This window comes from Heliconius melpomene, chromosome 20, assembly GCF_056956725.1.
Source record: "Heliconius melpomene rosina isolate 202511_hmr_F chromosome 20, ASM5695672v1, whole genome shotgun sequence".
NCBI lineage: Eukaryota > Metazoa > Arthropoda > Insecta > Lepidoptera > Nymphalidae > Heliconius > Heliconius melpomene.
In genome coordinates, this window is record NC_140408.1 from 8,177,005 (window position 1) to 8,203,009 (window position 26,005).

Consider the following 26,005-nt stretch of genomic DNA (forward strand, 5'->3'; position numbering starts at 1 on the left):
CCACATTTAATTTTGTTTATAAAAATAATAATTAAAACAATAAAAATAAAAAAATATATTTTAAGTAAAAATATAATAAGAAAAACCCAAAATATTCTAACAGCACACACTTGCCTCGACGGTGGCAATTTTTAATTATCGTCTGAGCACGTCTAGAGATAATTGTGGTGCGAGTGGCAGCTCGCAGGTGACAACGGCGGGGAGCGGTTAAACGTCGCGTTCTACCACCTTTATGCATATTTTATGACGCCGCCATAATCTGTGCGATATACGACGTAACCTATATTGGATGTGAGTTACGTTTAATTATGGGAATATATGTTAGGGATTCGTCATTTAAGTTTGTATTAATTATGATATACTTGTATGTGATTATACTGCTTATTTTGAGATCGATATTAAAAAATAATGAACCTAAAAGCTTTCTGTATACTTCTATATTTTTTTATAAGGCCATTATCACGTTTTTTTTTTTTGGATAATATTGTTAATTAATGTATTTTTTTTTAATTAATCTGAACCAGAATAGTTACTTGTTACTAAATTTAGACAAAGCTTAGTGTAAATTTAATTTACCCCACATATTTGTTGCGCGTGACATCTTGAGTTTTTATGTCAATTTTAAGAGCTGGAAATTAGTCTAGTGGTATAGTTTTCGTTCTACATACAACATATTGATATATAAAATGTGTAATTCCAACATATTTGTAAAACATATTTAATTATTAAATTACACCCACCACGAAAACCAAGCCATAAATTATAACGGTAACGGTAACTTCAAATAATCCATCGTTTTAAGCTGAAAACCAACGAATTCGAAAATAATTACAGACATTAGAGGCATAATAAGAGTGTCGTATCAATTACTGGCCGAAAGCAAACAGGCATTACGCGCTTAATATTAAAATCAAATTTAGGGAACGCCCCCGTTTGTAGAACGCCTAAATAGCGCTACAGAAAAGCTACGATGTCTGGATTGAGGGCTTATAAGTACTACTGACAGAATAGCTTGGTTTTAGTCAATTTTGTGTAACGAAATAAAAAAAAAGTCATTGGATTGCTTTGTAGCTGAAGTTATTGATAATTTGTTACGTTTTAAATTTTTGGAAAGAAGTTCCTTACGGCAGGCTTGGAAGGGATAGGGATTTCGCTGCGTGACCGAACTGAAAAAAATGTGATAGTAAAACCGTAAGAAAAATGTGTGGAATAAAACCGTTAACCGGCGCGACAGTCGCATACACAGACGAGTAGTGTATAATACCTTTCTCTTTCTCCCTCTTTCTTTTGGGGTGGAGTGGTAATAGAAAGAGTAGGGATGAGAGTTAAAATTATTTTTATTTCTATTTTTCTATTCTATTTCTATGTAATTTTATGTTGTCAATCAAAAATAAAGAGACATATTTTGTTATTTTAGTTGATAATTTGAATTACGATGTTTTTTATTTTAAGTAATTTATTATTACCTAAAATACTGAATTTCCTAAATACTTTCTTGTACTTAAATAAAAACTAATCAGCAAAATTTAAGAGAAAAATCAAGAAAACCTACATAAAATTGAGCACGACTTTTTTTGCAATTTGTGTCGATTGTAGAATTAGCCGAAGGAACTTCGTTCCTACCTGGTGTCCCACGACACCACATTAATTTATTATATTTAAATATTTTTTATATGTATACTCGGTAATAAGTGACGGTAATTAAATGACAAAAATAAACAATAATTAAGAAACGTGATTACGCGACATTAATTTCTTTTAGTTCCTAATCTTCAAAAAGTATTATATATTCGCGCTCAGCTCTGGATAAAATAAATTTAGGCAAAACAAGAAAGTTATTTTTAAAATAATTATTTAAGTCCATAAAATAGAAAAGTTTAGATGTCTTCTTTTCTTGTCAACCGTACCAGTGACCACTGCGCAACATCAATTAAAATCGCATTTCGAAACCATCTCTAAATACGTAATGCTGTCGTTTCGACAACGTTTTATGTCACAATATTTCAATTAAAAATAACTTTAGTAATGTTTACTTGGCTTTGTATCGTTAAATCATTTACGTATTGAAAGTAGTTATTAAATATTTGTCTGTTCTGTCTTAACAGCATTAAACTTAAAAACCATATTATTAGAGGTTTTTAGAAAATGTAATTATATGATAAAGCTATTATATATATTTGTTTGCAATTTTATAAAATAATTATGGTTGAATTGTATATATGTATAATAAAATTTATTTCCTTGTTACAGGATGAAAAAGAAATACAGATAACACATAAGCTCTTCCGGCCAGCAACATCAACCGCGTAAGATTTATTTACATTTTATATTTAAATATCGATTAATTGTCGTCATTTTAAGAAATAATGAAATATTTAATATTCAAAAATAATAATAATACAATATTTTTTAATTTTAGAATATTTGCATCCACAAAATAATTATAGCAATAATAATAAAAATATACAATTTCAAATCAAGAGCTTTCCAAGACCACAGACAATATACTCAATTTATAATATATGCTCATTAGTTAAGAGCATGTCTCAACGGTAAGTGTAACGACGACAGCACATAAAACCTCAGTTCCACGTATATTTATAATATTTACGCACATTTACGTATATTTATGTTGCTTACGTAAATATGTGCGAGGGAGAGTTCCCCAGTCGCGGTAATTATTGCGTGACTTATTGGCGTGAAGATAACATGTACTTGAACCAGCTTAAAAGATCCCTGATTTCTAAATTATTATTATAATAATTACTGTTTATTTTTCTTGTAATAAATGAAATTATTAAATTAAATTATTTTAATAATATTATATTTATTAAAAAAGACCAAGTTCTGTATATAATATTATTATTAATATATGATATATATTCTCTATATATTCTCTATATATATCTCGTATAATAACGAATCTTAAAAAATAGTTATCAAATTTAATAAAATTTTATTACAGTTGAATTCAACTGCCCCGTATTTGAGATTTTTAAAACATGAAATATCTATTCATACAGTTTTATTCATATTTCTTTGTAACAATTATATTTTTACATCCTCGGGCTTCTTCCGTATCCTGTTACTTCTTTACTCTCTATTTTTTATTTTATTAGAGAAATTTACAGTTTCTGAACTTCTGTGCTTCTGTTTTAGACCAGACTACATTACAGTGGCGTCTCAAAACATATTCACACAGATATTTTCTATAATTATTACACCACGGCTCTTATTATAATGGTGGCGATACAACCCGCTTGGAGGGTTGAAGCTTTATCTCTTGCAGCTTGATCGTGACTCCCCGAAAGATTTCTGTAATTACACTGATTATGGGAATAAACGTACTTGTAATGAGCGCTTGTACAAAATTTATATAATTGCAAACGTACGATATGCTCCTAGATTCGAAAAAAAAAATTTGTAGTAGAATATGCATTTCTCTCATTAATTTGATCAAATTTTATCTATGAAATCATTTACTATGTTCATATAATAAGTTTAGGGTTAATTAAATTTTGCCAATTTTGAGGTAAATTTTTGGCATAGGGTCACCAATGTATGACTGTAAACGCTTTATGTCGAGGCAAAGCGGGGCGTTGACTTCCGCCTCTCAAGACCCAATACGTCTGGAATTCAGCGGAAAATGGAGAGCGGAATGTTTTAGCACTAGGTTTCCTCTGCCTACCCTCCACATACCTACCCTCTACTCCTCTACATGTAGGATACAGCGTGAACCTGAAAAAAGAAAATAAAATTTAGCATTATTTTGAACATCTCCTATTTTTGATGCAAATAACCAAGATATTTCGTTCTTTTCTTACGGTCCACTATTGATAATCATAACATGTTAAACTGAACATTAGGCTCAAATAAAAAAAATAACTTCCCAATACAAGTATTATATCATTACACATATAAAACGGTATATAAAATAATTTAGTAGTAGATTTTCAAATTTGTTAAAAAGCTTTTGGCACTCACCATTGGCATCGTAAAAGCTAGAGATAAGCTTTTAAGCTAAACATTCCAACTTAAAATGTATATAATGCTACGATTTGTGACACAACAAAAGTAGAAACTACTATTGAATACCTTGTTTATTACTGGATATATTATATATATTTTATTAGCATATTTCTGCCATAACATTTTTATAGTATTAAATGTATGGTAACATTTCTTTCTAACGGTAACATTTCTAACGAAGAAACTCTTCTCCTTATAGAGTTTGGAATCCAGCTGGTAGAGGATTCACTCAAGACTTTTTAGTTGCTTTAATACCCACAACCCCCACCCCTTGTGCAGGAGCGCAATACGGCGTTTCGTATTTTATCCATTAATTAATATTAAATACAAAAATATAATTTATTTATATTTTCTGATCAATAACAACATAAAAAGACCATTAGATATAAGCGCGTGGACAACATCAACGGTTTTTAAAAATATTTTTCAAACTTAAAAAATAAATAAAAATACTAAAGTTTACTTTTAGTTCACATCAAAATTCAATTCCTACAAAACTGTTGAGAGGGAAATCTCAATCGTAGAATTTATTAACACAATAATAGGAAACATTAGTTAGCCTATAACGTCAAACAAAGTAAATGAAAATACTTAACCTTGTTGGGAAGTTTGGTCCAATAAAACAAAGTTTGAAACAAACGAATGCATTAAAGTCACCCGCAAACTGATCCAATCGTAATATCACACTTCCAGACATCGAAAGTTAGTATGCATTGACTTTGAAAAGTCGTCCAAAACTAAGTTGGGTTATGTTTATGAAACTATTCGGGTGCGGGTGTGTGCTGCCGATACACATGCAAGAACTCGCGCCCAACTCTAGGCATAGTTCGCTAAGTGGAACAGCTGTAAAACAAAGTAGCGAAGGGTCTAGGAACTTAGTGTGTACGTTGGCAACTATGCGAGGCCCTGAACACATGTCCTCCGAGGGCGGCGTCACGTCAGTCACGTCAGGCACGGCGCGTCCTCGCCTCGCAACTTTGACAGGGACGCGGCCGACGACCGCGGCCGATTTATAAATAAGTTAAACTAGGTTTAACAAAGTATTGCGGAGGATGATAACGGAGCGACGCCTACGCCCCGCCCCCCTGCCACCCGCGCGCGCCCTCTCGCGCTGCGTGCAGATAAACTTTTAAAATGACTTTGGAAGCTTTTGAGCTTTTAATCGGCAAAGTTGTACAGACAGACAGTTCGGGTACAATCCTTGAACCGCTTGCGCCGGCGACGGCCGCAAACTTTGTTTTACAGGACTACTTTTCTTCTTGTTTCAAGGTTGGACTCTTAAAACAAACTCCGGTTCGACGGAGTTCGTGAACTCGGGCGCCAACAATTTACAAATTTCTCTCTTTCATAACAACTAACTGCCGCTCGGCGCGCGGCGAAAGTTGTCCTGCGTAGATCTTAATCGCATTGTCTGTTGCGCTCGCGGCTCGAACAGCTGATTGTGACGACACAGTTTATTGAACTTTTGCATTCATTTGTCGTCTGTGCCGTCTATGTCTAGATGTACACTAGATAACTTTTATTGTACGATTACAACTCTCTGTAGACAGACAAGCGATTTAACGTGTTAATAAAACGGTATTTCACTAAAATGGACGTCAGTGTGCACCCTCTGATCCATTTATTCAATTTGTTTAAGTGACACTGATAGCACGACTGCGGTCAAAAAAACTCGTCTGCCAAATTTGACGACGCCCCCGGCGACCGGCGACCGGCGACCGGCGGCGACTTCTTTTTTCAGATAACGCTTCACCTGCCAGGGGCACGCGAAGTGGTCTCGCGTGAAAAACATTGATTGGCTTTTAATCTAATCGTCTTCTTTTTTAGGCTATTCGATACCTTCAATTTTACCTGTAGAAATGACACATTCGTGTTAAATGAGCAATGTCTCAGAGTATTCATATTCAATAGTACGCTTAATAAAGTGCCAATTTTACTGGAACTAAAACATAAATTAGGTGTTTCAGTACATAAAGAACGTTAAAATGCAGGTATATATAGAGTATTGCGCGTAAATTTTACGTAACTAGAAATAAATAGGTTGCGGGTGTGTGGGGCGGGGCGGCGTGGGCGCGGCGTGCGCGCGCACCTCGGCGGTCCTCCCGCACGGCCCGCTCGGCCTTTGCATAGTCCGCGAATCGCGCTACACGAACGACCGCGTTACGGAGCGAGCTCCGCTACACACACCGCCGCCCGCCGTAGACGGATAAACTTTTAAAGCGCTACGACGCACTACGAACTCGTAGCTGCTACGAAAATAAATTATAATAAATGGACTGATAGGACGTTTTAAATTGGCGTAAATTTTTGTGCAGTGTATTTTTTTTTTTCTTCAATTTGTAGTGAATTCGTGTTTGACAAAACTTTTGTGCGTGATGAGGGATCGCCCCTCCTTTTTATAGCGATGTCGGCCCTTGTCCGACCCGTTTGGTAAGTTTAACATTTTTTTTTCGAAAACTCTTTAGTTTAATAAAAAATATTATCTTTATTTCGACGTTTCCAAGGAATTTTTCGGTAATATAATTATGTTTATGGCGGATTTATTTCAGCAGTGAGTTCGTCGGTAAAGGAGTGTTCAAGATATAAATAATACGTGTACGCACAAATCCCACGCTTTTAAAACCATTTCACGAAATGCTTTCAATTTTTATTAATATAGTCAAATAAATAGAAAGTGTCTATCCTAGCTGTAAATAAAACCAAACAATTTCTGCGTAGGTTAACAAATTCTAAGTAAATACATAGTAATAATTTGATTATTGTGTTTAATATGTTGATTTATTCCGTGCTCATTCGGCACACACGCGTAACTTTGCGGTAATTGAATCACGGTTAAGTGCAAGTCGTCAAATAACCGCGACATTAGCTTGCTGAGGGAATACGTAATCGCGCTACGTTTAATTATTATATATCTATTATATGTATATAGATATTACGAACAATTAATATAGGAACTACTCTGTTTGAAGAATAATTTGTTTAAAAAATATTAATTAATATATTTTATTTATTTTCTTAACTTTTTGTTACTTTTTTTATTTATGTTTTGTGATATTTTAAAATTATGAAATAAACACGAAGTGAAATTTGAATTGAACCCCTCATTTTTACTACAGTTCATTAAACTAGTCTCTTTATATCTAACTTTTTTTATTGAATTGTAAATACTTTTTTTTAGAAAACATATAAAAATGAAACGTTTGGATTTGAACCTGCGTCTCTTGGTAAACGTCTAAGCACTCTGACCACTAAGCCATGGGCGGGTTAAAAATCCCGCTACGTTCAAGTTTTTATATGTTTCTTTTCTTTTCAAAGTGTTATTCCATAATAACATTTGTTAAAAAAAATATAAACAAAAAACAAGAACATATCAAAACAAAGAAGATACACGTTACATAAAATATCATTTCTATTATCGACTCAAATATATTTTTTAATTAATTGAATTTGATAGTATCAATATTCTAGAAACTGACTGACTACTGAGAGCTTATATCAAAAAAATATTATATAATAATGTTACGTAATAATTTTCTTAGATTTACCTTAAAATAACTGGATATTTAATTATAAGTACTAAAAAAGAAAAATTAAGTTGCTTTAATCACTAACTATTTCAACTTTTATTCATCGATAAAAAATACAACCTGTATTGTACTTTATTAGTTACTACAAATACAAAATAAATAAAGCTTTATTTATATTTGTAGCAAATTTCAATGCTTTTATAGACAAGATTTTTTCATTTTACTTACTTTTTTATTACATTTTTAGAATATTTATAAAATATACAGTACTTAAATATGCATTTAAAAGATGAATATATATATTAATATTATAATGTAAAATTATAAAATACTGTTGACTATCGGAGATTATTCTACATACGACATCGTAGATCAAACGCTACGTTTACGCCTTATAAAAAAAAGGTTTAAGGAATAATTACTAGAAAATAAATTTATTTAAAAGAATGACAATTGTTTATAGAAGTAAAGTGCGACATTATAACGAAATACAACGAACGACGAAACCAAGACCATTGACTGATTATCAGAATGATAGGCAGAGGGAACCTAGTGCTAACATATTCTGAGAGAATACGTGTTGAATGGCGGAACTAAACGCAGCGATTTGACTCGATACCAAAGCGAAGAAATGAAAATGTTAAATACAGTCACACTTTGAACCCGTGCTCCACCATTAGCCTACTCTATCTAATTACTCTATCCTCCGGCCTATTAGACTCGTACTCTTCAAAACACACAAAACAAACACGTAAAAAACACACACAAAAACACACACAAAATAAATATACGTTATCCATTTAAAATTTCCCAGTACAAAATAATTTGGCGTACAATAGGTTCTAGACGGGCCGCCTGTAACCGTTTAACAGGTAGGGTTGCCACTAAACGGATTTCACGTGTGTTGATCTGATAAGCGTTGAAATTGTTTCCACTGAAGCCGCTGAAGCTATCTGATGGGACGGCGCGGCGGCCGGGACAGTTAATTGTGGTTTATTCAACACAAATGTCGACTGAAGTGTTTGTTCTGTCGAGTGAATAATTTTATTTGAACGAACGTTTTACCTTGATGTATTGTTTTAAAAGTGAACTATTATATTATTATTTATTAAGGGATTGGCTACGTTTTTAAACTTAATGCATATTGTCTTAGTATGATTTGTATGGAATTATAAATTAATTTACATATACAATTTATATTTGTTTGATAGTTAAATGTATATTAATACTTGGCCAATAATTAGCAAATGTTATTTTAGTCCACTGTTGTATAAAGAAATAAGCCTAAGATGGCATTCATTACACGTGATAAAATAACACAATATTATATGAACTGGTCTAACAGCTATGAATAAAACTAAATATTATTTAACTAGCTCTTAGGTACGGGCTTCGTCGCCATGTTAAAATGCAAATAGCTAAACCGTTGTGTACGACACAACAATCGAAGTGCCCAATTCCAAATAATAATAAATAGCCACAAAAGTTTTTTCATTTCAACTTTCAGGTTAGTTTCCAAGATTAGTTGCTTATCGTTACCAGCTTTATATTGTTAGTATAGATTATTACTCATAGTAACATATATTTGAAACATTCAGCTTTTAAAATATAATAGATATATTTCTTCTTAATCTGTAAGTAGTTGTACAGACGAAGAAATTCTTTAAATAATATGTGAAAAATGAAATAAATGAAATTATTATATAACCCTATTTTTGCTTGGAAAATCGGTTAATAACAAAAAGCATTTATGCTGTTAAAATCATAAGTCTTTCGGTTTCACTGTAGCTGAGCAAAAACACGATAGAAACGTATCCGCGAGGGTCCAATACACGATAACCCTCGCAACGAGTGCACCCCCCGTGTAGGGTTGTAGCGTGCTCGAAACAAAGCATTGGATACATTTTGTTTATTAAAATAAAACAATCGATATTTCTGTTATTTATTTATTCTGTTATGTTTGTAAATTAGTAGATTATTGTAAAGTTAGTACTGTATAAACTTGTACAAGGATTGAATCAATAACAATTATGGTTTTTTTTTGTAAAATATATCAAGAAATATGTATATTTTTTTATGGTCTAATTGAGTTACTTTAAACAGAAAAATTTATTGAATTAATAAGAAAATGTAAACACAAAAAATCACTTACATATTATTTTTTTAATACTTATATTCAACCAAATGATTTTGATTTTACCCGATTTACGCATTACGGTCAGTAATACATTGTATCATCCTATATTTCTTATTTATAGTGAATACTTTGGAATTTAACGATAAAAATACAGTCGAATTGATATCCTCCTCCACTTATAGAAATCGGTTAAAAGAAAATTAAAGACGATAACATTAAAAAACACTTTTATATATCTAATTTCTACAACCCTTTGTTCATTGGTAGAGGGGTTGAACTTGTAGCACGCATAGAGTACTAAACACGGTACGTCGCCATTATATTATCACTTTTAAAATAATTCTTTGGTATTCTACACATTACTTTAACTTATTATATGAAATTACTGACGAGTTCCCCATACAACGAGACATTGGCAAAATAATTTTGAGCTCAACTAGAACGTTCATAATGCCAAAATTAAAGAACTGAACTGAAATTACTTATGTTAGTATCTTTTAGTTTTAAAAACAGATAAAAATATCGGATCTATCTATCGTAATATCATGATAAATTAGTCATGATTATTTATTTAGTAAAAAGAACTAAGTTCGTATTCTAATATAGATTTACAGTAATAATAATTACTTCTAATATTTTTTGTTTTTATTTTGGACAAATGTTAATGCTATTTTAAGGATTACTATCTAAGATGTGTTCAGTAGTTTTTGTATGCTAGTAATATATTTTATGACATTAGTATCTTTCCCAATATACCTGTTTATAGATGATGTAGAGCGGTTGCAATGGCAATGGTAATTTAATATAATATAACCTTAATGTTATCCCGTGGACTATAAACCACCAACCCCCCCATGGATAACCCATGTTGCTCCTTCAATTTGTGACTTTATATTACTTCAGAAATTTTCAAAATCTTTTCGCTAATCGATTTTAGGTTTATCCACTATAAAAAAAGAGGTATGTTGCCATACAGGCCAACGACAAAGAAGTTAAAAGACTAATACTATTATTATTTACGTTACACCCGTGAGAAACCATGATGTGTCATTAGTAATTAATATGATGGACAAAGTACAGAATATCCTTATGTACAATAATATATTTAAAGCTTTTTTTTGTGCATTCATGAAGAATGTAAACGACAGATCCTAGAGATCCTAGACTTCTTTTTATTAAAGTAAAGTAAATGCACAACGCGTAATTCTTGGTTTAGCTAACGTACGCGTATATCGCTGGGAAGCGATTTAATAAAAGCTTTCATTCTCTGTTTCAACCCCTTCAACCCCTCTCTTCGCGATTAAAAGTAGATGGATATATCCTTTCTCAAGGTCAACTCTGTATCCGTAACAAATTTCGTTAAAATCAGTTCAGTGGTTTATACCTGAAAAAGTAATAAAAAGAGAGAGATACTAAAATCAATTTTGTTTATTTATGGTATTTGTATTTTAAAAGAGTCTATTAACAAATACAAAATTAATAAAAAAGATTTTCAATAATGTCAAATGAAGTTCTAAATAGATCTTAGCACTAAACGACAATAACGTCGAAAATATATCTTAATTTTAGCAGATATGCATAGTGTAAAACATGAAAATTTTGGGGGACGGAGTGTTTTAACATTAGATTCTTCCTGATACGAATATATGCCACATGTAGCATGACGCAAAAAAAGGAAAATTTTATATACCTTACAAAAATTACATTTATTGCACGCTACTTTTATAATTATAGATTCTTATAGATACCTATTACGCAAAGTAATCGATAAATACTTTCATAGTAGAATTCGAGGTCGAATCAACCCTATCTTATTTCGTAGGGGGAGTACCGCGCATTGGTAGCTACGATGCAACGCGCTCAGTACCATTACCCCAGTTATAAACTGAGTTAAACTATTACAATATTGATTTTCCCTCACATGTTCTTTTATTTATTGAAATAGATGAATTTCATATAAATATTGTATTAAGAATGTTAAATAAATGAAAATTCGCTACAAATAATATGGGCAAGTAAAAAGAAGACTTGAGGCATTGCGTGTTGAGTGCTGGAACTAAACGCTGCGTTTCACCTCGTTACTACAGCAAGACAACGAAAATATAATATATTTCATTCCCCCAGTAAGAATTGAACCCCATAATCGTCGCACTTACAGGCGCGCCCTTGTGCCCATGTACCACGTCGCTTTTAATTTCAAATTGATAACTACTTTAAAGTAAAAGAATATTATCTGACATTATTTATAGAAGATTTTTTTTTTTATTTTATTTTTATTGGAAAATATATATTACAGAAATGAAACACCGTTCGTTACCGTTAGGGATCGGATATATTTTACTGGTTAAGTGAGGTTTACATCTGTGTGAATATAATAACCTAATTTTCTCGCTATTAGAATGTAATATAATATGTGTATAAATTTATACATAGGTACATTTTGTAGGTCTATCATAAACGTTCGTTATTTCTAAACAAGAAATATCGACAAAATATAGATCAAGAGCTAGAAAAAAAATACGAAAGAAAAACTCTTTCTAATAAATGAATTTAATTTAAAATACATGAGTTCCTAAATCTATATAATAACATTTTCCACTAAACAAAGTAAACAACAAATTTTGTCCACTACTTATCAGCTGACACCACCTATAAACTTAAATTTCCGCTAAAGCCATTAAACGGCGAACTCAATTCGGTGCCCAGATCAAATAGGAGGAGTATTTATCTTTCAGAGAGTCGATTTAAAAGCGGAATCACGCAGGCACACGCCATTATCGCGAGCTCGCGATCCTCAGGCCGCGCCAACTCTATGAATCTAATCCACGGGATTTAGCTTCTGATTTACAGCCGAGCCGGGCCAACGAGGGCGCGACTGCTTGAAAGAAAAGTGATAATGTCTTAATCCTACCACACTCGAGTGTTCTCCCTCCAATTTTATGGTCGCCCGCCCAGACGGCACGTTTTGATTTACGATTTCAATAATTAAGAATTCTAAGGTGCAATTTGAATTTGAGACACGAGACGGTAGCTGCGGGAGCCTGCCTGTTTGTTATTGCTGTAGGGCGGAAAGGGTCGCGGGTCCCGCAGCTTACCTTTCATTTTCTGTGGAATTATAATAGAGTTTCAAGAAATTATGGTGACTTTTAAGATTCACGAAAAGCTCGCCTCACAACTCAAAGATCAAGCAAGAACGTCGTAAATTCCTATTATATTTAGCACAAAAGCTACGTTTATATGTGTTTAAATTAAATACAACTAAATTTCTATGCATAATATCTATCTATACTTATCTACATATCCTTTTCATTTCACTGCCTCAATGTAATCCCGGCGTACTGTAAGGTTGCCCTTATATCGCACCCTAATCTCAAGGCATTACAATTAACGCGGCCCAAGATAACCCGCCACTCGCCACCCACTGATAAAGGGTTCTCCTGGCTCTAGTTTAAACTGGCTAAGCATCCACAACCCTCAGGGTTCACCTAATTACCCTATACCAACACACGCGTTCCCAAACGTAGATTCGCGTTAGTACCATCTCGGTCAATTCGAAATCGGTACACGTTTCTGGTTATCTTACATTCTTCGGTCGTGCTCAGAGCTCGTCACGTACGCAAATGTTTGAGGGAGTTCTCATATTGGTATTTCGACCTTCCGGGAACCCTCGTATCGTCGAGGACCATCGATTCCTATCCAAATAGAAACCGGAACAGTATCCGCGACCTAAAATGAATATATGTTTTTTTTATTTTCAAGCATCTCCTGAATAGTGTAGGATATGCAAATAGCAATGTATTACGCAATTTAACGTTAGTTTAGGGCAGTTTCTCTAAAATATTATTATTTGACTAGTTTTGAATTAATTAAATTTTTTACGACTGTGTATATAAGTACTTTACTATATTTTGTTATATTTATATTAAATATTATTTTGTATAGAGTGCAGGTGTGAATGTATGTTTTTTCTTTATGTTATATAAAAAATATTTGTTCTATTACTTTTGTTATTTTCAAATAGACCTTTTTAAAACTTCAATTAAATTCACAGTATACAATCAGTGAATTTCTCATTTCTATACTAATAAATATACAAAATAACAAAATTCTATGCAATAAATAATATATAAAATCTTTTTCATTAAAACACTATTTAACCGCAAGTTGTCATGTCACAAAAAAATCTGACTTCTAACTTTTTATTTTTTAAAACTTTACTTTTCATTGTTCATGTCAATAAAATACGATGATAGCCGATAAAAATATATATAAAAGTTCCTAAATATCAAATTAATATAAAAATATTATAAAATAGTTTTGCGTGGTGCGTTGAATATTAAAACTAGTGGGTAACATAAATAAGCAGCAACTTCAAGATAAAAAGCCTTTCGTAGAAATATAAATTAGAATTAAACTAAATTGTGGTCTACTCTTCATATAATATATTGCCTATATAATAATAAAATTAATTGGTCTGAAAGCTCTTGAGTGAAATGGTTTTTACGTGGGAACGATTTTTGTGCATTTAAAATTAATTTCAAGTGTTAATATTGTGATGACGTCGACTGGAATCGCCGAGAATCATTTCCGCGTAAAAATATTTTGATTGTGGATGGAAAATCGAATCGCAAGTACACTATTTCTTTTCATTTGTGGATGTTCTCTTAATGTTAATTATACGAAGGAAATGACTCTGATGGAACTGTTTGTTCTAGGACGGCGCCCATGAATACGCACACGTCACTATCACAAATTAACAAACGAAGACTGGAGTTTGGCGTTGATATAGAAACGTTTCGACGCCAAGATAGAGTCGAATTAGAAGCATCAATGGAGGAAGATATAGCAAATAAACGACGACGGCGTCTTCTCGATGACGATAGACGTGATGAAACCGACCCATATCGCAATTACACGACGCATCGAACCAACATTCTCCGCCAACCCACCGAAGAAGAAGAAGCTTTACTCCAAAAAACCCAAAACGCTTTAAGAAGTCTGAGTACGTGGCCACGTGATCAAATATCTTCGATGCCTAATGGTGACGAAAATGAAGACGCAAATGATTTTGATAATCTTTTTAATGATAAAAGGCCAGAAAAAATGTTGCCATCATCCCCTTCAGAGTCGTCTGATAGTGTAGATCATTCGCAAAGAAGCTTCTCGATGCGTAACCAAAACGAAGTACCTCAATCACATGTATATGAAAGCATCGATCCTGATGAAAATTCTCAAAGAACCTTAAAAATGGAGAAAGAGAATAGTATAGATCACTATGATAAAATAGATAAAAGTCCAAACCATTATGACGGGCCTAGTTTTGACGAACTCGTCGATTCGTCTTCAAATGAGTTGGAAATCGATATGTCAGACCGTTTAGATGACAAATACGATGAAGACAGAGAATCGAAAAGGAGGAAAGGTGAAATTATCTCCGTCAATAAACAGTCTTTATACAATGCGTATAAAGCAGCAACGGCCTCGCTACCATACTCAAATCAGTCAGCGTTTAAACCTCCTGCTGAAGTTAAGCACAAAATTCATGGATCGTCATTTCCCAGTGAGCCTTTTGGAGGTTACTCAAATGATCATGAAAAAAGTTCTGTACACAAAGGATCAAAGCAGTATACGGTACTCCAGCCGGCGGGTGCAGGATCGCGGGCAGCGACTGCTTTGCAGGAAGCCCGCACGGTGCCGTCAGCACAACCAGCACGAGACATGCGGCCGCTCACCGCACTTTCTCCTCCGGTCGCCAGAGGTACAACTTATCTCTGACATCCATTATCAAAACTTTCTTAATGATATTATAACTTCCAACTTTGCGTTATGCACAACTTAAAGTTTGTTTCAAGGTCTTGCTTTACTGTTGACAACAAAGGAAAAAGTATTTGTTCTCTTTCCTGTATATAACGCTTTCCTTAATCAGTATTAATAATTATTTTCTATATATTTTATAAGTATTTACCATCTTTAATAATCACATATTTGTTTTATATATACATAGTCCTGACAAGAAATATTCTCGGGATTTAATAAACGACATATAGAGGTTAAACTCCACCTACGTCAATATCGTACATAATGTATGTAGAGGTTTTCCTCGTATTTTGAGTTTACGTCATGCAATAAAAACGGGTCAGGGGATTGGGCGGGGCGAAGTGTTGCCGCCCCCACATCTCTTGAAAGAAAAATTGTCAGTCGGACCGCGCAGCCGCCTGGCGTTCTTTATTTTTTCTTTTGAGTTGCGGCGGGGGCTGGGCTGGAGTGGTGGGCGGCGCTGCGCAGGTACGCCCCGCGGCACGCCCGGCCGTATCGATCGAGCTCCCACGCCCCCACTCGATGATTAACAAAATACTAATTTTCATCGATTTGTCCACAGAAGGCAACAAGTGTCCAACTCCTGGTTGCAATGGGCAGGGCCACGTTACCGGCCTCTATACGCATCATCGAAGGTGAGGATGATGATTCAAATGATTTTGCAGCTATAGTTAAGCACCTAAATGCATCCCAAATCTTTAGTATGGATTAATGCTGCAACAGCTTCTAAGTGGAGATATTGTAATATGTCGTTATAACACAATACCCTATGAAAAATGAATTCATAAGGTCTAATATTTTAATAGTTAGCTTTAAATACTATAGGATGAAATAAACACAAAAAATATATATTTTTATAAATTATATTCTTTGTTTATCAGTCTGTCAGGATGCCCAAGAAAGGATAAAGTCACACCTGAAAGTAAGTAACAGACATGCCTAGAAGCGTACATTATACTGTATTTCATTTACAATTTCCTTTGTTTATTTGATATTTTATTGATTACTTACCATATATTGAATGAATAGACATTTGTACTTTTTATTTTTGTACATTTTGTACACAGGAATATTTCACTGCAGTTTTAGTTTTCTTTTTTTTTTTTAGTTAAATTGTATTTATGAAAGCTTTCATTTTTCATTTTAAACTTCATTTTGTTTTGTAATTTTTTCGTTAATTGATATAATTTGCATTTAATTGTTAGATATATATACTGTATGTTTAGTTGTAAAATATATTAATATGAAAAATTAAAACGATAGTACATTGTACGTATGTATTAGTTTGATTACTTGATATAAACATAAAATTACAATATAAAATAAAATATAATATTGGTTCCGATAATCGTCATGAAAAACTTATTGAAATGTTTAGTCGATATACATTGCTCTACTGCTGAAACCAGAATATTATTACATCTATTTATAAGAATATAATACTTTAAGTTATGTATTAAGTTTAAGTTATCTTTAAGTTATCTATTCTGGACCAATAAGTAGCTACATATATCCTGCGCAAGGCAATTCAGGGAAAAATAACTTAATATTTATAATAGTATTTAAAATCCTCCCAAAATTTCCTATTAAGAAATCTGACGTATTATTGGTATTACTTAAACAGTTTTGGCGTTGCACGAGACAATCTTAAAGTGTCCGACGCCTGGGTGCAACGGTAGAGGCCACGTCAGCTCCAATCGCAGTACACATAGATCCTTATCTGGCTGTCCGACAGCCGCTGCTAGAAAAGCTGCTGCTCGTTCACAAAGAGGTAGACCACCAGGTACAGTATTACGCGATGATACGTGAAAATACTGTTGTAAATACTTCTTATAATTATATTCTTTAAAAAAACAAGACAATAACACATAATTTTTTGTTTATCTCTCTGAATTAGAATATTTTAAAATCAAATTTAATTTTATTGAAATTTATATGTTGTTTGGTTTGTATAGTGCAATTACCAGCACCAGCGTCAACACTGGTAACTGTCCCGCCTGTACCGGTGTCCACTCCGACTGAAGTAAGCGCGTCGAGAGAACGCGAACGAGTGCCAGCGGCGTCGCCGCGGAGTCCCCCGGTGAAGCGCGAGGCCCCCGAACTGCTGGTGCCGAAGCGTGAGGCCGCCGAGCCCGAGCGCGACTCCCCCGGCATGGAGACGCGCCACGCCGGCTACGGCGCGCCGCCAGACCAGCGATCGCCATACGAGCGACCACCGGATGACCACGTACGGTCTTACAGGTATATTACGAACGTTATTTTCCGTAATCCAGATAACTTACAAAAGAATCCAAAGTATATATTTACATTCTATATTTATATTAATATTTATATGGTAAATTTCTGCCGTAGTCAAATGAATGATACTCGATATGGGTACGAGGCGCGGTGCTACGAAGGCGCACCGGCCTTCGAGCGCTACGATCCCGCACAATGTCCACAAAGGCCTTACGGCTGGGAAGAAGAACGGTACCATGATCCCCATCTACCAACACCTATGAAAACAGACCAATCTGAACAAGAGACTAACTCCGGCCCTATTTATCCTAGGTACGTAAACGTATTTAATTTAAATATTATTGCCCTTAAAACATACGTCTTCATGTGGTAAACGGGACATTTAATAAATTGACTAGAAAATATGTTATGCAATTAAATCGATCATGATTCGCGAATATTAGAAATCAAGAGCGTACACTGATTAGACTTTCGGGCTTTTTCGTTTAGACCAATGTACCATTACGAAGCAAGTGGAGTAGGCGGTGTGGGCGTCAGCGCAATGGGGCCGGGCGTTCCGCCCGGTTTTTCTGCAATCAATCTTTCAGTGAAGATAGCAGCTGCACAAGCGCAACGACCACGCAGCCCTACGCCAAGAGATCCTCGTGATCCACGTCCAGCCATAGATCTTTCCACATCTAGTGGTAGTCCACAGGTGAGAATTAGCGAAATTGTAATCAAAATGAATATTATATTAGTAACGCATAAAAATATTTAACGCTTTAAATTTTTATTAGTACTTGGACTTAGATCGCGATTACTTTATCATGATCCGATTTTGAATTAATTAAATCACCTGGCTCTTGTAACTTATCCGTATTTAATGAAGCCCATTTATGCAACAGGGTCCATATGCATCACCGGTATACACGAGTGCCGGTGGGGGCAGTGGGGGCGGAGCCCGAAGCAGCCCGCAGCCGGGTGCTTCGCCTCAGCTCACCGCCAGCCCCCAAGTTCCAAGTCCACAAGGCCAGACTCTCGACCTTAGCGTGTCCCGTTTACCACATAGGTGAGGCAATTTGTAACATTACATCCCTGTATATCGAATATATATTACCGAAAAGCAGCAATACAATGTCTACATTTGTTAACAGTAGAAGTTTTCCCGGTGGTGTTTCGTACAGCCGGGAATCAACACCTGATAGTGGAGGAAGCCATCCCTACTTAGAAGCTTATCATCGAGACACCGCCGGTAAGTCAATAATCTAGTACAATAATATAAATTCATTATGTTTGGAAATAGAAGTCATGGATGGAAATTTTATCAATTTCCGAATATCCACAAGGCCTCTTCTCCCCTATACCGAAATATGGTACAAAGTACAAGGCGTGTAGCAGCGTGCCATAAAACATGGTGTACAAATTAAAAGCGACCGCGCTAATCACTCCCGCTAGCATTGCGCACCGCACACGCTACATTGCTAATCCTGCTCGGCAGGCGTCTTGGTGTCCCTGCTCCTGGTAGCGTGCGGTTACACACGCTCACGTGGGAACAAAGGCGTACTAATTAAAACTTGTCACAGTTTATTTTTATTTTTAATGCTTTTGTTAAATTTCACACAAATAGATTTTAATGCTTATTAAATTAATTTGTTGTAATTATTATTTTTCTGTAATTAACACGGGTGTTTTAATAGATTTTGTTTGGTTTATTGCATTTTATCAGATTTAATGCTCAATAAACGTAGAGTTAGTAAATTGCTCTTACTTTTATATATATCAAAATCAAATTCATGCGGAAAGTAGAGAACAGTTAGGTTTGATTATGAAGTGTCTGGTCACCACAGTACAATAATGTTAGTGACATTGAATAGCCATGATGGTTCAAATATAATAAGTACGGTCGACGAGTCGTGGCCGCCCTGAAATTAGGTTTTCCGAACATCTGCGGAGCCATCCGCAGCTAACTTCAGAATAGCCACAATTCATCGAACTTACTCTATAACTTAACAACATCAAACATCACCCCAGGCTACGGCGGAGTGAGCCCGCACCCCGTAGCCGGCTACGGGCTGGCCCAGCCCGACTACGCGGCAGCAGCAGCGGCGGCGGGCTACGGCGGGTACCAGTACCAGTGCGGCGCGTACCCCCCGCCCCCCGCGTACCCGCCGCACGCGCCCCCCTACTCGCCCCCGTGCTACATGCCCCCGCCGCACGCGCCCCACGACAAGCCTAAAGATAGCAGGTGAATATTATATTGGATGTACAAAAGTCAAGTAGAAATAACTTCATTTTTAGTTCTTTATGAGTATTAAATAAAAAATCACCCATCGACTCTATATCCCGTACACAGCAGGGAAGCCAGAGGAAACCTGGTGTTATGACACTCCGTTTCCCACTTTCCGCTTAATTCTGGAGGCATTGCGTGTTGAGTGGTGGAACTCAACGAAGCGAAGCGGAGCGAAGAAATGGAAACATAAATTCAAATAAATATTTCATTTTTTCGAGTGGGGACTGAACCCACAACCAATAGCATTTACAGTCACTCTTTGTGCTCCTGCGCCACGACAGGCCTCGAATCTAAATTTAATTTAATTTTCTGCAATACTTGTTCGTCTATTAAGGTAGTAATACAATGATATAATGAAAGTTTATCATGTTATAAAACAAAGAATAGTAGGTAACAGTTGTTTTTGTAATTTATTAAACTAGATGTTTTCAAATCAGTCACGACCGATAAACTATTATCAATCAACGCTTTTTCCGGTATAATTATTATTACGTATTGTTCTAACCTTATCGATAGCAAATAATCGTTTAAAAAATATATGAAATTACCTACACATAAAAGAAAAACATCGACTGAACCAGATATAAAACGTTATAAAAGAATAAATCGCTTATGTAAAAATAACCCACGCTTATTCCAGTCACTGTTATAGTGTTGCTATATTAATTTGTTAAACATGAAAAATAAATAAATAGTACCAGTACCATTTTATGTACAAATGCATATGCATATATATGAAAATACGCGAAAATATAGAACTAAATAATACAAATAATATATGAACGATATTCAAATAAAATGTAAATAAAGTAATGGCATTTGAAACGTACGTATGTTCGTATGTACGAGTACGAGTATCTCATAGCGAAGTCGCACTCAATGGATCAGTCTAAATATACCGGTGGCGGCGCGCGCGCACGCCTCTCTACATAAATAGAGATAAGATACACGCGTGAAACGTGCCAGAATATCAACTATGCGACGAAACAGGTATTAAAAGACAATAATTAACTAATAAATATCGTTTGCAAACAATCTTATATTATATATTTCAAATATGTTTAATACTCGTGCGAATGAATACTTTGGTTAATATAATATTACATTTACATAAACATCAATTGTGTAAAACAGTTAGTTTAGTTTACAATAGTTTTTATTCTACAACGCGTTAGGTTGATGACTTAATGACACTCGAATAAACACTTCAACGATTAAATGTAGGCGGAAATTGAATTGTGTAATTAGGTCTATCCATAACAAATACAATTACGTTTGCTTATTATTTTTTTTATGTTTTGTTTTATTATTTTGTATATTTGCGATAGTTATCACCGTGACGACATATACGGAAAGACGTGTTACCGGCTACGGGACACGAGAGAGCTCATCCAGTGTCCCGTGGAGAGCTGCGATGGCTCCGGTCACGTTTCTGGGAATTTCGCCACTCACCGCAGGCAAGCGGCGATGTTTGTGCAATGTGCATATATAGTGTTTGCAATACAATATAATGCACTAGTCGGTGTGGCAGTTTAATCACTACCCACTTTTAGTATTTCCGTCGTCAATTGACTGCGCCCGAGGTTTCCTTGTGAACTAACCGCATGACCACACTAACATAGAGATGTGTTTTAATTTGACAATTGGTCCTAACAACGTTTATATATTTTATTTTATGTGTTCTCTCAGGGCGAGTCCGAACTCGACAAAAGAATAAATATCATAAACAGATAATTTCACATGTGCATATTTTGACATCGATTTACAGCAAACGTCTTGAGACTTAAAACTTATAAACTTGGCGCTAATTATAGTACAGAAATGCAAACCAGCTCATGAAACTCAACAGATGCTTCACACTTCCGGTTATTTTTATCTCCACTGAAAGTACTTTTACTTGAGAAGAACTCTTTACCAAGCTGACTGCAGTTTAATAAATATTTACATAAAAGTCAAAATGTAACTTGCCTATTTAGTGTTTGTATTGATTTAAAATTGTAGAAAAATAGTACTATTTTTTTAATCTTTACATAAGTGCGGGCAAATAAAACTAAAAGAATTCCTAATAATTATGATTTTAAAATATTATATGCTTCTTATAATTTGATGATCAGAAAAATATACGTATAAATCTTATCTAATTCCAAGTTTTCCTACTAGCATGGCCTCTAGCTTTTTGTTTTTGTGATAATTTATAGAGAAGCATAAGTAACACATACATTTTATAGTCCTTGAATACACAAGACAAAATAAATTATTTTATTATAGACCTATTATTAGAAACAAAACGAAATAAAAAATTCGACCTCATTGTAATTAGCTCAGCCAGTGTTACGTAACGTTTTCGCGCATATGCAATTGCACAACAAAAACGATCAACATTAGACGTGCCTAGATTCGTCATATAAGTACAAGTAAATACATATATAGTAAGTTGCCATACGTTACACCGGCACGCCATTGTAAGCAGTTTGTATATGTGCAGCCTGTCGGGTTGTCCGCGCGCCGACCGCTCGCAGCTCCAGCCCCATTCGCAAGAACTCAAGTGTCCGACGCCCGGCTGCGACGGCTCCGGTCACGTTACCGGCAATTACTCCTCACACCGGTCTCTCTCTGGCTGCCCTAGAGCTAATAAGCCCAAAAGCAAGCCGAGAGACGGACAGGATTCCGAGCCCCTTAGGTGAGTAAACATATTTGGTGCGATGTCACTGCTGTTTGGGCATTAAGTCCATATTCATTTTGTATTTGTCGACAAATATCTTGCTTAATCTGATGTGCTCGGATTTTCTATTAGGAAATTCGACTTTTCTATATACAACGGCTGTTGGTGTCTATATTACTAAAACGCACGTAATAATGTAAAATTAAAATATAAAATGTAATTAAAACAAAAAGGAACAAATATTTTAAAATATAATGATTACTTATTTACAATCATTTCCTCGATATTTGCACGCTGCTTAGATGCCCAATACCGGGCTGTGACGGATCTGGACATGCCACAGGAAAATTCCTATCACACCGAAGGTAAGGTTCAATATGAACAATGAGAACCTATTCGAATGAAGTACGCATGCATATTAGCCATAAGAAAAACAATTGACGGCTCACTTACTAATTATAAAGTTTCCGAACTTGTGATAAGTAAAAATTGATAAGAAACAAAATTTTAAAGTAAGCTATACTTATCTTATATTTATCTTATAACAAAATTTTATTCTTATAGTGCTTCAGGGTGTCCGATAGCAAATCGTAACAAAATGCGAGTACTCGAGAGTGGAGGTACTGTGGAGCAGCACAAGGCAGCAGTCGCCGCGGCGGCGTCCGCAATAAAGTTCGATGGTGTAAACTGTCCAACACCAGGATGTGATGGGTCGGGACATATAAATGGATCTTTCCTAACCCATCGTTCTCTCTCCGGGTGCCCGGTCGCTGGAGCCACGACGCCTACACCACAACCAAAGAAGCCGAAATACCCTGATGACATTACACCACTTTATCCTAAACCATACTCGGGTAAGAATATTCTCTAATTTTTATTTAACCTTAATTAAATTTATGTTACGTATATGATATGTAATGTAAGACGTATGCAAATTATAACATATTAGATAATACTGTGCAATCATTAGTATGCTATGACTAGATAAGATATGAATAAAATACACAATTACTAAAGAAATATTTTTATAGGCATGGAGATAAATATGCAGACTGGTGGTGGAGAAGATCTAATGACACTAGAACAAGAGATTACCGAATTACAGCGTGAAAATGCAAAAGTTGAATCACAAATGATGCGTTTAAAGTCGGATATTAATGCAATGGAGACTCATCTCAGCCATGGAGAAAGAGTAAGTGGATATATTTTAGGAATAGCTGTCACTTAAGCAATATTCTCAGTTGTCTTTTTTGTTGTTATCCTTCATAACTTTGTTACTCAGTATCCAAAATTTACTATATCTTTGTCTGACAACGTAGATCGTACAGACATGGCTCCAAAGCTCCAACTTTGAGTGCTACTAACATCACATGCACTTGTGAGTACCATTCACTTACTTTGACATAAAAGACACTCAAAAAATGAGCCATTACCCCAAAATTTAAATAATATAAAGTCCCGAAATATTTTAACATGTGACTTGAAATTTGAAAATTTAAGCGTTTCAATCTTTCCAGGAAAACCAAATGATCATGCAGAGGACGAGTAATTTTAGCGATTACTACGAAAGTCTTCGCAACAATGTGATAACGCTGTTAGAGCATGTCAAGATTCCCGGTGGTGGAACTGCTCCTCCGCCAACAGCTCCTGGCACACCAGGTGCTCCCCCACCTCCAGGACCAGGCGTGAAACCTGCTCACGAAAACTTTGACTCGTATCTAACTAAGCTACAAACTCTGTGCTCTCCTGAAGGATACTGTCCAGATGAAAATCGGCCCATTTATGAAACAGTTAAAAATGCACTTCAGGACTTTACAGTGCTGCCAACACCGATTTAAGAGTCACCCAGCGCCGCCGACAAGGAACGACAGTGATCCCAATAAACATCACCATTTGTGTTCGGCGGAGCTTAAACAAATCCCTGGGATGATTTAGCTATTTACCAAAGTTATACCTGTTAAGACTGTTGACACAAATGTCAAATCGAATACAGTGAACGATATTTTAGTGTACAGTGTTGCCCGTACGAAGGGAACGGAGATTGTGTTCTATTTAGATAATGATGTCTATTTTATAAACCGTTGTATACGATGTGTGACTTCTCTAAGACATCACTAACCGATTCGACTATTATTAATTATTAAGATGGACATAAAATTAAATAAAATGAATTTTAAACACTGTTACTCATATATGCTTACAATAAGTTAATATTAGGAAAAGTTTATACAATTACATATAAGTGATTTTAGCCCAACTTTCACAGCGAACGGGATCTAACATGTAAATATGTACGTATTTCATTAATTAGGTATTATGTTAAAGTCACCAGGCTACAGCCCGAGTAGTCGGTGTATAGAGAAAAAAAATCATTTTACTGAGCGAAAACTTATAAGATTATAATAATTACTCGATACGTTTATGTTCATATTGGGAATGTGCCAAATGCTTCTGCAAGAGCACTCGACCGCTGACGTATTAAGACTATTATCTGTATAAGAATAAAGAAACGAAAATAAAAAAACTTTTAGAAGGCTCTAGTCAGTTTGTAAATAAATTGTGAATACATAGTTGCCACGTCTTAACGACGTTCTTATTTATATTAGATAATAACGTGATCTCATTAGATCAAGTAAGTTAAATAATTCAGTCATTAATTGATAACCAAATTAGGAGTAAATTAAGAATTTCTTTGTTAGCCAATGTTCGATTGCTGTGATTATGTTACATGTTACTTATTTATTGTTACCTTTAAGGATGTGATAGCTCAAATCGAGACGGGTTAGCGTTATTTTGCATTGTTTATTTTAAAGCGCTTAATACAGTGCTATTATTGTTTTTTTTATGTCATTAAATATGCGAAGCTAAATATTGTGTTGAATAATTTGTAACTAACCTTCAATTACACTTTAATATCGCATCGGTACACTGATCAATAATTATTAATTATATTCGCATTTAAATATTAAACCTATTACTATGTTACTACTCTGATTGTCATATACGTTTCTGTAAAATATTGAGTATGTGTTGTTAAAAAGAATAAAAATAATAAATACTGACATACTGTAATTTTTTATTGGAATTAATTTGAATAACCTTTGAACCTCAACATAAACATTCTAATCGTAAATCATAAAATAAAAACTTTACAATCTATCCCTATTTTTTTATTATCTTAGACATGATTATAAAATATATAAAAAAGTCTTAATTGGTGTCAAGATAAAAAATTGGAATTCAAATCTAAATTTATTATATAAAATGCTAAGGTCAGCCTTTTTAATTTGTAGTATATTTTTTTACCCTTTCTTTCCCATTTTCCC

At 34.7% G+C, this 26,005-nt stretch overlaps 1 protein-coding gene across 1 annotated transcript; it reads left to right on the forward strand.

The window, feature by feature from the left end:
- Window positions 1-2,254: 2,254 nt before the first annotated feature.
- LOC146527819 (uncharacterized) lies at window positions 2,255-25,743 on the forward strand. Its single transcript, XM_085204974.1, has 16 exons — window positions 2,255-2,306; window positions 14,409-15,451; window positions 16,073-16,145; window positions 16,392-16,432; window positions 17,135-17,293; window positions 17,466-17,751; window positions 17,863-18,060; window positions 18,238-18,442; window positions 18,633-18,796; window positions 18,882-18,979; window positions 19,759-19,972; window positions 22,503-22,697; window positions 22,982-23,044; window positions 23,244-23,533; window positions 23,711-23,871; window positions 24,197-25,743. Exons 2-16 carry the CDS (start codon window positions 14,419-14,421, stop codon window positions 24,515-24,517), a joined length of 3,501 nt encoding a protein of 1,166 aa, XP_085061100.1. The 5' UTR covers window positions 2,255-2,306; window positions 14,409-14,418; the 3' UTR covers window positions 24,518-25,743.
- Window positions 25,744-26,005: the final 262 nt, after the last annotated feature.